We start from the raw sequence: 15,994 nt of genomic DNA on the forward strand, positions 1-15,994 counted from the left end.
ATCACCAAGCCCCCCACCTTGATCCTATATGCCAAAAGTCTCCCTTTCTGTTCCGCTACCTTCTGCAAAACCTCCCCTCTGAACCCCCTAGAGAACAAGAGCGCTACACCTGCCGTTTTAGAAGCACTGGAGGAAAAGAGCTGCGTGGGGAACTTGGGGGTGCGCATTCTGGGACAATCCTTGGCCAGCAGATGGGTCTCCTGCAGTAGGCAGATGTCGGCCTGAGAGTTCTCCAACAGAGACAGGACGGCCCGCCTTTTAACCGGGTTATTCAGCCCCTTCACATTCAGAGTAACAACTTTAAGAGCCATCAAGGAGGGGAACCCCAGAAACGCACATGAAGGCGGGCAAGGCCCAGCGGGCGAAACACAGAGGCCACAACAAGAAACCTCAGCACACAGCGAAAGCAAACATCCCTACGGCACAGTACAGTCCCTGAACCCCAAAACCCCCCAACTGAGTGGACCCCCCCTTTCCCCTGGAACTTCACACACCCAGCTCCACACTGCCCCCAACTCCCATCCCCCCAACAAACCCCCCAACTCGAAACATTCCCCTGCAACTCCCCTTCCCACCCCCTGCTTCTCAGGCCATTCAAAAAAGTCATTGTCCCAGTCCGGTCCTTATCGGACAAGGCCGTGGAAAATCGATTAAGTGGACGTCCAGCCACCACCACCAGCACCCCCGTCCCCCCTACCCCCAGAACCCTTGCACCTGCAATGATGAAAAGATAATGTAGACTCCCCCCGGAGTACGTTCAGGCCACATCACTGTTCGCTGTTGCTCTGGAGGCCTCCTGGATAGCGCTCGACATGTCCGCCCGAATCGTGGGCGAGTCAGGCCGCTCCGGTGGAGGGGAACGCCTCTCCCCGATCTGCGGCCAACCATCTCGAGTGCTTCGCCTGCGGCGCGGCGCCGGGGTGTCTGCATCCGAGGCCGTGATTCCCAGTACGGCGCAGACATCCTGGAGGGACCGGAGCTGGTGCAGTGTCCCGTTCCACCGGAAGATCAAGCGGAAGGGGTGCCCCCAAGAATACTGCGTTTCATGCTCCCGAAGGAAGTCCGTGGCAATTTTGAAAGATTTCCTCTTCTGCAGCGTGACCGTGGATAAGTCTTGCTAGAGAGCCACCGGGTGATCTCTGAAGCGGAAAGGCTGCTGCCTCCGTGCCTCGCGGAGAATCCGCTCCTTCAGGGGGAAGTCTGTCAGAAAGGCCAAAATGTCCGGGGGGGGCGCCGAGGCTCTGCGAGGGCGGCCCACCCTGTGCGCCCTGTCGATACGGACTCGAAAGTCCTCTGACTCCCCCAAGATTGCGCGGAAGAGGGCCTCCAGGTAGGCGGTCACGTCGTCACCCTCCTCGTTGGACGGGACGCCCCGGACCCTGATATTGTTCCGCCTGGACCGGTTTTCGAGGTCTTCGGCGTGGGCCTGCAGCTCAATCTGTTGCTCCCGCAGCCGCAGGACCTCCTGCTGCAGGTGGGTGATCTCTTCATCTCTGGAATGACCAGCCTCCTCCACAGTGTTAACTCGCTCCCCCAGGGAGTCCACTTCTCTCCGGACTTCCCGGACCTCTCCGGCCACCTCTTGCTTCAAAGTCTGAAAATCCTCCCTCAAGGAGCTAAACAGCGACTCCAGGAACGATCGAGTCACTGGGGGCTCTCCGCCGTCAGCGCCTCTGGAATGGGCCGGGGAGCTCGGGCGGCCTGGCTCCCCCCGCTTCGCAGGGCACCACGTCCCAACATGTCCGGCTAAGTTCGGTCGCCCCTCCTCTGACCCCTGGCATTCGACATCTTGGCGGGCGGGAGTCACCGATGGCCGCAGCTTGGTAAAGAGGCGCCTAAGGTCAGGGCCGCTGAGCAGCGGAAGCCGGTCGGGCACTCCGTCGTCGGTCAGGAAGCACTGCAGCGCTGAGGCCCGGATCAAGGCTGGGCGGCCGGTCCGAGGTCTCCAAAATGGCCGCCCATTACAGTCAATGGGGCCAACGCCCAGGGAAGGAGGCCTACCTCCGTCACGGGTCCAAATGCGATGCACACAGTCAAAGGGGAGGCCCGCAGGGTGAGTGACAACTGGTGCCGGCTCGCCTGGGCATGCAAGTACTCCGGAGGCGCGACTCTACTCCGCCACGGCCAGGGGTGGGCCGGAGCAGCCACGTGGAGCAGGCGTTCTCGAGCCCCGGTCTTGCGTAGTAGTCGTAGGCCGGCTACGCCTCCGTCGCCGTTCTCCGCTCGGCTCCGCTCCGCCGGCAAAGGTCGCCTCGGCACCCACTCGATCGCTGCAACGCAGGTACTCTGACAGGCCACTCGCAGTCGCCGGATCACGCCGCCGGGACCCCAAGCCTGAAGGTCTCGCGGCTCTCGGGCTTCCCACAAGTCGATCAGCGGGCGCCGTCTCAGGCGGTATTCAGCCGGAATCACCACCGCGGCGGGACACCTGGGGCTCGCCGACTGCTCCACACCACCGCGGGGGTCACCAGGTGTGGTTACCGCTCGATCCGGGGGGGGATCAGCGGATATAAGCGGTGCAGGGTTTCCAGGGGCTCTGGAGCTCTCGGCGAGTGCGTCCTCTCAGCCCGCCATCTTGGCCACGCCCCCCTCAAACCACACTTTAAAAATAATTTTTACAAAAATGTAAATTTTTATATTCTGAGTTCAGGCATACTAAACTCCATCTTTCTATCATCACAATGGGAAGTTATATTTATAAGATGCTACAAATAAACTCCCATTCTATCTATTGGGACAGATAGCCTTTCAATAGTGAAAAACGAAACACACTGTATTTCACAGGACATGTCAGATGCCTCAGTACATGTCTTACCTTTCACATACAATGTACCCTGCCCATGGGTTGACATTGGGTCTACCTTAGGGGTGTCTTACATGAGAGAAAATGGAAGGTTAGAGCTTGGCAAGTGGGTGCACTTGCCAGGTCGACATGCCAGTACCAAAATGCGCACAGACACTGCAGTGGCACGTCTGAGTTACATTTACAGGCTGCTCGTGTGGGTGGCACAATCAGTGCTGCAGGCCCACTATCAGCATTTGATTTACAGGCCCTAGGCACACACAGTGCACTGTACTAGGGACTTACCACTAAATCATATATGCCAATCATGGAATCACCAATCCATAAACAGAATTTACAGGGGGAGCATATGCACTTTAGAACTGAATAGCAGTGGTAAAGTGCCCAAAGTCCTAAAACCAACACAAACCGGGTAAAAAACAAGAGGTCAAAAAGCAAAAAAGTCTGGGGGTAAACCGGCTGAAAAAGCCAAGTCTACCACACTTTTCTCATTTACTTTTTTAAAATGGATTTTCAGTGCTGCAGTATCAGCATTGGTACTGCAGTACTCACTGGGGCCCTCGGTGGGTACCAGTGTCCTGGTTGCTGGCATCATGCTTCTGGGGTTGGACACAAGGCCTGGTCTCTAGCCAGACCTTACAGCCAACTGGCACCTAACCCCCAGGGGTGACGAACCTCTAGCGAGGCCACACGCACAACTCTGCTGCCCTGGCTTATGAATGTGCACAGTGGGGGAGTTGGTTGCTGGATCTGGCCTGGCAATTCTTGTTTCAGGCCTCTGGGATCAAGACCCCAAGTCCTGTAATGGCGGTTTCATCATTTTGTTCAGAGTTGTGGCCAACCAATCAGATCCTTCAGTATTCTGGTTCTGGCACCAATTCGTTGGTGCTGAAATGGTCAACAGGCAAAAAACTTCCTTTAGCCAATCAGAAGGACCTATTTTGTTTTAGATTTCAGGTACTATGGGGCTCCCGCAGAACCACATATCCAGATACAACTAACCTTTCATGTTTGCTAACTCCTTCCCTATTTGAATGCAGATTTCTCTAAAACGGTTGAGCGGATTTACACCAAATTTCAAAAATCATACATGTTCTAACATTTTGCCAAAATTGGTGTAATGCCTACATCCGCTTTTTTTCCATTTCGGATAGTTACTTTTCCTATGGGAATTAACATAGGAATACGTCAGATGGCACCAAAGTTATAAGGAAAACAAAAACTGCCTTGTGCACTTGGCCTTTCTGGTGACACTGGCCATAAGAGTATGCAGGACGATGTGACTCACTGGCAGAATCGGGGACCTGACTACAAATGAGCAGTCTCTGACTTAATTGGGTAAACAGAGTAATTAATCAACTCCTTGGAGGAGAACGGGGGCGCTCACCCGAATGCCAACAAAAGCTTCGTTGAGGTGAAACCTTGGCTTAAAGTTTATTGCAGATACTTTTTTTTGCCTTCTTGCTTCACTGATTGTTTTAATTGAGGCATTGCAACTGACTTGGTATAAAAATGTATTCCACACCGAGTGTCATAAAATGAATGAAAAAAGACTTTAAGTGCAACTCTTAAAACTAAATTTCGTCAAAGCTCTTTGAAACTGGCCTCTTCAAGCTCTTGTTACAAGACAGGCGATCCTCTGTTTCTGTGTGTGGAATCAATCCTCTACAACAAAGCAGTGATAGACATTGTATCAGGCGTGTGTACGATTTACCTTTAGGGAGTAGGCTTGAACTGCTGTGGTTAAAACATTTTATATGTGAAGACTGGCCCAGCATAGCATTTCAGCTACTTTGCATCTGGCTCAGAATATCCAGTCCTGCCAAATACTACGCATCAGATGTTAGACTAACGCTTTTCAGTGTGGTGCTCCAATTCACCACACTGAAATGCATTGTCACATATTGTAGGCAGAGCCCCTGGCTGAAAGTGCGGTTAAAGCAAACTGGAGTGGCTGGCAGCATGTGGCGTGCGTGCTCTGCTCCCGCAGGCTTTGCGCTCATCACGTCCTGTAAAAAACCTAAATCCATGTTTAATTTGCTATGTTAAATGAAAAGAAGAAATGAGGGGTAAAATCGCCCCACGTTGCAATGGTTGTTCACCTGGTAGCTTTGTGACTTAGTAGTGAGTAAGAACGGTACACTGTACTACAGATCTCGCTGTTTTCTCTCAAAAAGGAATTATGTTAAACATCATATGAAATGCAGGCTGTATGCTTCTTCCTTTATATACCACTAGTATGAAAATGTACTGACATTTCAAACACAGGTTGCGTCTGTCAATTTTGGGAAATACTCCGGTGTGAGACTTTACTAAATGACAATTGTCTTCTCCCTAGGATTGCAATTGAATAAATGCCTCTGAAGTGAGATAGAAGCTGAAGTAGATCCGCACTTTTATTTGGCTAAAAAACAGAGCGAATCTCTTAGAAAATATGGCAAGCTGCCATGCATGATAAGTGGGTTGTATTTATTCAGCAACCAGGGCAAAGCATGACAGTTATGTCACTCTTTAAATGGATTTTATGCTGCAAACCATAGAATGCTTATTACAATATTGGAATGTCGGGAGCTCCACTGAACACAATTTACTGCTCCAGGCTTCTAATAGCCAATATAAACCCTGAGCTTCAACATTCCAATGTTTGTTCACAGCTGTTGCTGAGAACAAGGACCTCATCCAGCCCTAGGTGATTTCAAACCCCTCGGGTTCTGTGAGGACTTTGTTTTACAAATTAGAACATTCTGCCCTCTAGGCACATAATTTTCTAATAGCCTTAGAGCCCTCTGTAGTGGGCTCAACCTGCCATTAAAGGTCCGCTCCCTTGTTAAAGCTGGAGTGGGCCTTTAATGTCCGGTGGAACCCGCTACGTCGGAATCTAAGACTATAATACACCTCTCCACTCACAAATCACCTGTACCTACCCAGTCTTCCCCACTCATCTCTTTACATGTAATCTTCCAATCCTTAGTCTGTCCAATTACCTAAACAAGGAAGGTCCTATCCACTCATCAGTATAGGCTGAGTCTAGATTGATTATACAGTTGAGTCAAAAGTCGAGCTACCTTGAGCTGTATACACCTTCACCTTTACATGCAAGTAATTGTACTTTGTCATTGAGTCAACTGTATAGTGCCAATAACCTATAAGCTGTATATATGTAGTCCGTGTAGCCTAGGGACGCATTCCCCTCTGCTGAACCCATTATTGTTTTCCCCTTTGCACCTCCATAATAATTTCTGGTAAGGATATACTAATTTATCCTCAGCACATTTTATATCTGGGCTTGTTGTCTGTCACAGCTAGGCCACGTATCACATTACATATGTTGTTTACTAGACTAAAGTGGCTGATAAAGAAATGTGGCACGATTTAGGGTACACATGGGATCGGAAGACGTTGTTAAAAGCAAGAGTGCCAATTCATATTTTGTGCCACTTAATACATGTTTTTAATATTTCATTAATGTCTCTTCAGAATCTCTGGATTTTAAACCAATGTATGTGGAAATTGGGCCATAAAATATGCTATTTGCACTCATATATTCAAAATGTTTTAGGTGCTCCCTAACCCTTTGAGAGGAAGTTGGGTTTGCTTGCTTCACTAGCTCTGTTCAACGTAAGGTAGGCATTCGTGCCTCACCACTTTTGAAATTCACCAGCCACCACTCTTGCCAAGTGTCTTGGGGCTGCATAATGCTGACTTTCTAAAAATTCTGATTTCTTTTGTTGTACTGCTTGCAGAAATTGGAGGTTTGTCATCCAACTTACCAAAGGTATAACATTAGGCCCAATTTTGTACCTAAACATCCTGTATGGTGCCCCACACAATTTTTTCAAAAATATCTCTGGTTCAGATAATAATTTTAAAGGCTGTTAGTAAAGAACGCTAGATAGTCTCCTTGGCTGAGTTTTTTTTTGTAGTCTCTCCAACTTATGATATTTGACCGCTGCACATTCTATGTAACATCTTTACAAGATGATGGGTATCTTTGTGTAGACAAATGGTTAACAGGCTAGATTTTCTCTAACTTGATTTGAAAACACTATAAAGTTTTTCTGATATCCAAATTCCAACTACAGCATTATCACAGTTTTTCTTTTTAAAATTACATTACTCCCCAAAATCTCCAACATTGGTTCACAGAGACTAGAGAAGATTGCCCTTCTTGGACATTTCGATCTACTAGAGTGACAAATACATATGAATTACTGGAATACAATATTTTGAACTATTGCTAGATGCTTGGACTTCTCTCTTTCTGCAAGGTCATCCCCAGGCTTTTTACCTCCCACCTCCCATTTTTTCCTGAATTTGTTTTTGTTGGCTTTAGGACTCTGAGAACTTTACCACTGCTAACCAGTACTAAAGTGCTTACGCTATCTCCCTGACTAAAACATGGTAGAATTTGATTATACCCAATTGCCATATTTGATTTACTTATGAGTCCCTAGTGAAGTGGCATTACCTGTACATTGCTAGGCGCTGTAAATTAAATGTCACCACTGGGAATGCAGCACTGATTGTGCCACCCACTTAGGGAATATTTCAAATATGTCTTAGGCCCGCCACTGCACCCTGAATTTAGTCTTAAACCGCCATGTCGACTTGGCACTAAAACCCCCTTGCCAAGCCTTAAACTCACATTTTGCTATATGTAAGTTACCCATAAGGTAGGCCCTAGGTAGCCCATAGGGCAGGGTGCTGTGTAATTATAAAGTTAGAGATGCTCTTTTAAGTTTTACATGTCCTGATTGTGAAAAATGTCTAACTTCGTTATGGGAGTAGGTGTCTATGGCATGTTTGGTGTCTTTGGAGTTACAGTTAAAAGCCCATAATGGTAAAGTTGGTTTTGATTATAATTTTGAAAATGCCACTTTTCGAAAATTCACTGTGTGAGAGGGAGTAGGCCCTTGGGTAGGCAGGTAGATTGGACCTATGAAATTGAGAACAACAATTTTATTTAGCTGTCACTTTTAATGCTTTTCTCTACTCAGACCAATTACTGATTACATTGGGCTTTATGTTTATTTGACCATGATTCTACACTTTTTTAGAACATTTAGGGCCAGATGTATCAAGCTAAATTGCAATCGCAAACGCTGAAATTCGCAGAATGGGTGCGTTTGCAATCACAATTTAGCTATGTGCAATGCAGGTAAGTAGGAACCCACTTGCAAAATAAGGAGTCGTAAAATTTGCTCTTCTCTATTTTGCGCAAGCATTTAGGGAATCACAATTTGCGATTCCCTAAATGCTATTCTGGTAGACATCGCAAATTGCGATTTTGCTGTAAGGAATCGCAAATTCCCACCAACTTCAGGTTGATGGTAAAATGCGATTTCCTTGAAAAATGCAATTTTATGCATTTTTTAAAGTGCCATGTAGCACACATACCTGCCCTAAGGGCATGTATGAGCGCCACATGTGCACCCGTGCACATTTCAGGGATGCAACAGGGTGTCCTTTAGGAACCCTTGCACCCTTGAAATTGCGTGCGCAATTTGCAAGTACGTAGTGGGTACCCGCATATTGCGCACGCAATTCCCATTCATTCTTTGGGCTTCTTGGCCCTTAGGAATGAATGGGAAGCCCTTACTTATATGCGAGTCACAATTTGCGAGTCGCAAATAAGGAATGTGTAGGAATTGCAAAAATGATTGCGATTCCTACCTATATAGCATTTTGCGAGTCCTTGATAGCGATTCCCTAAGAATCGCTATTAAGGACTCGCAATCTGCTACAATGATACATCTAACCCTTAGTTTCCTCTTTTATGTCAGAGTACGGGAAAAGCACGGTTTGTTTATATGTTTACATGTAATTGGAATGCGGTGATACACGAAGTGGTTCTGCGTCTAAGAATCAAAATTAGAGAGTTTGGAATGGGAAAGGAATAAAATTATCCATGTATTCATTATACTCCTGGCTTCTCTTTGGCCATGTATAACTGCATTGTGATTGAGTTACTGAGTGACTATTGCACCCTTGTGTTGCCTGAGGTTTTTCCTCCAGCTCGTTGAAAGTTTGACAGTTGCTCTTTGTTTTTGTCCTGATGATGACCTGCTAAAAGACTATGGGTGAAACGCCATCAAAGCCTTCCCTAGCAAAAAAATCAGAGGAAGCATTGAGTGTTTTTTGTGTGATTCTACAAACCTGTTACTGTTTATAATTTGTTTCTGTTTTTGCCACTATTAATATTTAGGTTTACACTAAAATGTGTCTTTGTTAATGACATATGTTTGTTTAATTTCTGGAAGACTTTTTGTATTATTGTGTATTTATACTAAAATACTTCTTACTAAAGAAAAAAATATTTTTTGGATACATTTTTGAAGGGTACTGTTTCATAATCTTTTTTTATTATTGATATGAATCATCTAAAATCACTAATGTTTTTATTTAACTAAGAATCTGAACCATTGTATTATCTATATTACATACAAACCTAGACAAATATCAAATGCAAAAAACATAATGTCACAATACATATTACTAATAAATTGTTGAAAATTAAATTACAATACCAAGCCAGTCATCAATTAATAAAATACAGCAACCAGTATCCTGATTTGTTTTGTCAGCAATAGATTTCTTTAAATGCTGCTGACAACTGGGAACTAATATTCAAAAGACCAGGTTTGGGAATTTTTAACCAATTCCCTAATGGGATCCTAATCCTAGGCGAATGTTTCCCAGATGGTAAGTGATGCCGACATGTTTCATGCCCAAATCTTATTCACGGGGTTCTCCTCAGGGCTTTGACTGGATGTGATCTTTAAGCCAAAAATGAAAAGGATGTGATTAATTCCTATGCCCCTTCTGTACTTATTTTGGCTTTATTTCAATCTGCACCTGTCAAATAGTTCACAATACCTGCTCTTTCTTCTTCTTTTTTTAAATCTTTTTTCACTTGAAAATTGCGGAGCAATTGATTAAACGCTACACTCGTATGTTTACTCCCAGTATTGCACATTTATTTACAGCCATAAGATCTGTAATACAAAAATGGGCAGCAATAGTTTGTTTGGTAAAATTGTGTGTTCTATTGAGAGAAGCTATTTCGCTTCAGTGTGAAATTCCGGTTGACAGTCAACAGGCAATTTGTATCAAGAAAATCATTAGCGCGACTTACTTTCAAACGGTTATCTGTCGACATTGTTTTAGTGACTCCTCGTCTGTTTTACTTGCATGAGCTATTGATCAATATTCGGTCAATGTGTGCCGCAAGTTTGTTCTTTTTACAATAGAAGGAAAACAACAGAGATTTTTAAAGGTCTATTTGATGTTTGGTTGCAGCTAGGTTTATCACAGCAGATTATACATTTCTTAGCAAATCGCAGTCTGACCGGGAGCAAACATTCTTTGAACTTACTTCAGGACGGTTCTGCCTTTGACTTTGTCTTCACAAGTTCTCAACAGCTAATTCCATCATGAAAACTTCCTGTTGCTGATTATTTCTATTCTTCCGGACTCCGTGTTATTTATGATGCATCTTGGGACTCGTAGTTATGAACAGCATAATTAGCAGACCTGCTGTAGACTTTACTTGCCAAAAGCTTTGTCGGCTGGATGACTCATACTATCTTATGTTATTCAGGAGTTCGAATTCTTGTAAACTCACCGGAATACTATTCGCCATAGTTCTGTAATCTGACCCGGTTCCAGTAACGTTAAACTCTGTGCATGTACACCTGTGCCATGTAACACACAGACATGCCCTTAGGGCATATATGTGTGCCACATGGCACACAAGCCTGGAATTGGGGTGCTACAGGGTGTCAAAGTGACACCCCATTCACCCTTGCAGGATTCGGTATTTACCGATTCGGTAAATACCGAATCGGTATTTCCCATTGATTCCTATGGGCTTCAAGGCCCGTAGGAATGAATAGGAAATACCGATTCTGTAATTCTAAAATCAGAATTACCTACATCTGCCCCCTTCCTATTTACCTACTCTTAAATACCGAATTATGACGAGCTCCGCTCATCATGAGCACAGCTCCACTGTGCCTCATGACGAGCTGGGCTCGTCATAAGCATGGAAGGGGTTAACTAACAGTTCTACTGATTCAAGCATATTTTAGAGGACTCTGATTTATTGTGTGTACAATGTCAGGATTTCAACACATTAACACCAATATGTAAGAACAAATAGCTAGAAACATGGCTTAAATACCAGGTTATCACAAATTAAATGTGCCCGTTGTTTGGAGCAAATCTGGCATATATTCTCTACCAATGGAGTTTGATGGCATTTTGCCCCAAACATACCAATAAATGGAGAGACAGTTGGGAAAGGGACCCCACAGAAAAGAAAGTATTTTAGTTTGGGGCAGTGATGTCTTTTTCCAAAGTTTATTTGGGATATCCCATCACCAGCAATAACTTAATTTGTGGGCATGTTGGTAAAATAATGATTTGTTTTGAAAACCCCTAGAATCATTTGATAAATTTAAACCCCAGAGTTGCAGTGGTAAACCGAATCAGGCCAGATGCGTTCTCTGTCTCTAGGCGGTGCCATATATAAGGATTGTGAATGATTCCCGCAATGTGGCCAATCAACCAATGAGGGTCATCTATAGTGAGCTGGAATATATTGGGATAATACCATGTATAAAACCAGATTATCCAGAGCTTTATTTCACATTATGAACATGTTTAAGGCAAATTAACATTCAGAATTAAATGTATCTGTGCCAAGATTGACTGTTTTCTTTGTTTGTCTGCAGGTGAATAAAGATTATATTGTAGTCAACATCTATGTGGTGGGAAACTTGGCATTTTTAATAGCACTGCTGGTGGGAATTGGCCAGTCGTGAAAGTCTGTTGCATGTGACTTGAAGAGGATCATGACAGAGGGCTGCAGCCAGTGGAAAACCTTTTTAGCGCAACATTAAGTTTTAAGTACTGTCAGAAATGTTATTTTATCAAGAATCCCAAACATCATTTCAACCTACCTCTGGTGTAATTACGTACGACGGTTTCTGTGTAAATTATGTTTATGATCCCATTGATACGTTGTTTTACTCACAATAAATAATTTCTTTTCATTGTTTGTAGAGCTCTTACATTGCCAAAGCTTACCCTGTGAATTATACCCTCTATGTTTTATGTTTTACTTATAATATGCTCTGTAGTTATGTATTTTCTAGAATGGAAAAAGCATTATTATGAAGTACAATACATTTGTCAGAATAATGTGACACTCCCACCCTTGATTCTGAAATAAAGTGCATACTATTTTACAATCATATATATTTAAGTTACTTGTTTGCTCTAGTGGCGAAACACGATTCACCAGGAGTATGTTTGGTGCAAAAATACAGTGAGTGCATTGCAAGGTCTTGAAATGATGGGTATTTCTTTAATGAGAGCACTAATAGGTGTGGTGCCACAAGCAAAAAATCTGTTGCAACCCCTATAGTCTTTGTATCAGATGCCTCAACCCTTAATACTTCACCCCCATTTTGAACAATCCCTTAAAATATTTTGCTTTTAGTAACAAATCATTCAATGTTTACTCAGTGGGCAATTAAAATAAACTACTTAAGACTACACTGAAACGTTACTCAGCAAATTACTATCAGCAAAACCCCTCACTTACTTCACAACGTGCAACTACTCCACTTCCTTTGTAAAAACATAAAGAATGCCTGTACTACTCCTGTCACTCCTCTCCGGCTTCATCTATTTTGTATACATAGGCAAACACTTGTTGCCAATGCTTTACCTGTTCTGTACTCGTGAGGGAAGCTGCTGCCAGTACCCACCCTTGTAAAATGGCCGTTTTCACATGTGCTACTGCCCTACCTGCGGCTTTTGTATATGCAGAGAGAGGGAAGCTTGCTCAGCACTGCCCTCTGGAATACGACATGGTCAGCATTGCTGAAATGTGTCCAGACAAGCATGGGGTGCTTGTGATGCTTTAGTCCGAAATGGTTTTCAAGACCCAGGCTCAATAAATAGTTATTTCCTCTGACCTACACAACTAAACTAATCACAAGTAGATCAAAGGAGAACCCCACTCAAAGAAGTCAGGTCAGACACAAATGCAAATAACATTCACGTGCTGTCTTTTGAACCGGATCCTCCTTCGGGTTGCATTCAAAGACAATAAGCACTCGTAGTCACTTATAAATCATACTATATTTCAAGTTACAAAGAATCAATCATTCAGTTATCAAAAACAGTTATATTTAACCATTAAATGTACATAATGTGATCTTTTTTTAATGGGTTTGTTTATCGACATCTGAATACCGTGTTATCGTTTTAGAGGTTTAATGATTTTAAATTTACCTACTAAAGCTCAGAGAATCATTGTTATTTGCCGAGGATTTTTCAATGTTTGCAATGATGTTGAATATGCCATAGGCAAGGTCATTCTTAGAGGCACTGGATGTGTTGGAGTTAGTGCAGCAATCTAAAAGCCATGCACGTGCTGCAAGGTATTCATGAGACTTAAGCCCAGATCTACTAAGAGAGCGGTCAGAAATTGACTCTTTTTGTGTCCAATATAATTTTTAGTGAACCGGCCTCTGTTTAACATGCACTAATGCAACATACTGACTCCACCATTTCTGAAATGTAATTTTTTTTATTGTTTTTTTTTAAGCAGCAAAGTTTTCAATTTTGAAGAAACCCAGGTTAGATTTGACAGTTGTCTGATTACCCCTGTACAGAATACACCCCAGTTCACAAAGGGGGAAGTAGTCTAAAGGAGACAACCTATTGATACATAAGGGATAAAGTACCACCTGGCATACATTATAAGGATATTGCAAGTCACTGAGGAGTTTCATAACCATAGAGAGGAATGAGGCCAAAGACATATCATATATGGTCACACCATCCTCTTTCCAACAAATCACTCAAAACCTTGGTGAAAGCTCTTTCGTTTGAAAGAGAGAACATGTTTGCAAATGAGAAGCAGAAAAATGTAATCTCTAGTGCAGGATTAAATGCAACCAAAACCTGTTAGATATTTGTTGAAAAGAAATATTAGAAAAAGTTCAATACAAGTCAGCTTAAACAAAAAAAAAGCTGCAGTTGTTTGGAATGAGTAGAAACGCTCAGCAAGGTTCTAACATTTCTTGAATTATCTAAGGAATGCAAAAAAACATGTTCTTTCTGCTAGGAAAACTGAGCAGAAGACATAAAAGCAATGTTTCATTGTTGTTGCTTTAAACAGCTGCTCCGTGCTTACATGTTTTCTTTATATTCAGTGACTGGTGTATCACAAATCGACAACTTGGAAAAACAAGGCGTAAATCTCGAGAAGCAGATTGGTAGATTAGATGTAAAAATTACTATCACCTCTATAAAATGATGATAGTAATGCAAAACAAATACTTTAAAGCGATCAGATCAATTAAGTTAAGCGCCCAATTAAAAATATTCTAAAATATTTAGGGCCTCATTTATGAGGCTGTGCGTCACTTTTACGCCGCAGACCAGTGGCGTAAAAAATGTGCTTTGTTGCGCCATATTTACAAAGTGACGCATCTAGGTAGATGCGCCACTTTGTAAACCCCTGCGCCACATTATACCTGCGCCAGGTATAATGTGTGCAAGGGGGGCGTATTGACGCAAGAAAGGGTTATAGTAAGTGATGCAGTGAAATCTATGAGATTTCACTGCGCCACTTCTAGGACACAAATGCGTCAATTTCTTATGCCTGCCTCACAGCAGGCGTAAGATTGACGCAGACCCTTTTACATGGGGCTTGCCCCATGTGAAAGGATACATTGCTGGAGATGCATCACTTTTCTGACACACTCCAGCAATGCGTCACTTCTGCGCCATACAGATACGTCAGAATTACTGACCTATCTGTAACTCCTTGTGCAATGATGCGTCATACTGTGAATATGACGCATCATTGGTGTTGCAAGGAGGGTGCAGTGAAAAGTAATGCATCGCTGTTTTCACGCAGAGATGCGTCACTTTTCATAAATGAGGCCCTTAGAGCATTGACTTGATCAGGTTGCTTATGAAAACCCTACTGAAATAAAAATTCAGCTGCCTAGGTCATGGGGCTTCAGAATGTGGTACATGATATTTTCCAATGGCATTTCTGCCATCTAATGTTCATATTGTTCAGGACTGGTACATTCTTGCTTATCATATTTTCTAAAGAATCCACATTTTAATCACATCCAAAATTAGAGTATAAGCATAATTCCCAGAAAAATGATCACATTTTTTCAGGTCTCTTGATATGGTTTCTCCTGGAGAAACGAGGATGTGTTAGCAAAACAAAAAAACAACTGAACTCATGGAAGATATTTTCCAGCAGTTCTGTTAATGGCAAATATTGACCTATTTTCAAAGGAAATAGCTAATGTGGTAAGTTATTTTCTACTAATAAGCATCTAACTTGGAACCTTGGCTATGGCTATACTAGCTCCTCTTATTAAAACGCTTTCACAGAACCTACAATACTGCATAAATATTGACCTACATCAACTTTGCATTACAAGCTAAAATGACTGAAAACCATGGGATACTTGCGGTAACATAAGAAACTAGGGGGATCTTGGATCGGGGGGGTCGGTGGGAGTTATCCTCCTCTATTTAAGCGCCGCTTTCGATACGGTGAATCCTAGAATTCTACTACATTGACTCCTTAGTCTGGGAGTGTCAGGGACAGCGATAACCTGGCTCAAATCTTTTTTGAGTGATCGATCATTCCAGGTCTTTGAAGGGGACACTGTTTACCTTAGCAAACCTCTGGGCTGTGGGGTACCGCAGGGCTCATCACTGAGCCCTACTTTGTTCAACGTATATATGAGCCCACTGGCTAAGATTGTTCGTCCATATGGTATAAACATCATTACATACGCTGACGACACTCAGCTAGTGGTATCTCTCAATCAGCTAGACAGCCAACTGGCACAGGTCAATCTGAGGGGCTGACTAGATGAAGTCAATAACTGGATGACCGCCTCATGTCTCAAACTTAATGGAGACAAAACAGAGTTGATGATCCTTGGTAGTTCTATCTCTCCCATGATCAACTCAATATGGCCCCCCTGTCTCGGTTCTCCTCCGGCACCCAAAGACACTATAAAAAGCCTTGGTGTCTGGCTGGATAAATCTCTCAACTTTGACAGTCAGGCAACCAAGTTATCAGCCACCTGCTTTGGCATTCTTAGACTTCTAAGGGAGATCCTTCCCCTCTTG

General features: G+C 43.3%; 1 protein-coding gene across 1 annotated transcript in view; it reads left to right on the forward strand.

Annotated features, from left to right (window-relative positions):
* The window catches only part of LOC147747616 (ferric reductase 1-like), a 664,587-nt gene extending 652,526 nt beyond the window's left edge, over positions 1-12,061 (forward strand). The window contains exon 16 of the mRNA XM_086936340.1: positions 11,539-12,061. Within this exon, the coding sequence (XP_086792466.1) occupies positions 11,539-11,628 (90 nt within the window). The 3' untranslated portion in view covers positions 11,629-12,061. The remainder of the gene's footprint in view (positions 1-11,538) is intronic.
* Positions 12,062-15,994: the final 3,933 nt, after the last annotated feature.

This window comes from Lissotriton vulgaris, chromosome 1_1 (assembly GCF_964263255.1).
Source record: "Lissotriton vulgaris chromosome 1_1, aLisVul1.2, whole genome shotgun sequence".
Lineage (NCBI taxonomy): Eukaryota > Metazoa > Chordata > Amphibia > Caudata > Salamandridae > Lissotriton > Lissotriton vulgaris.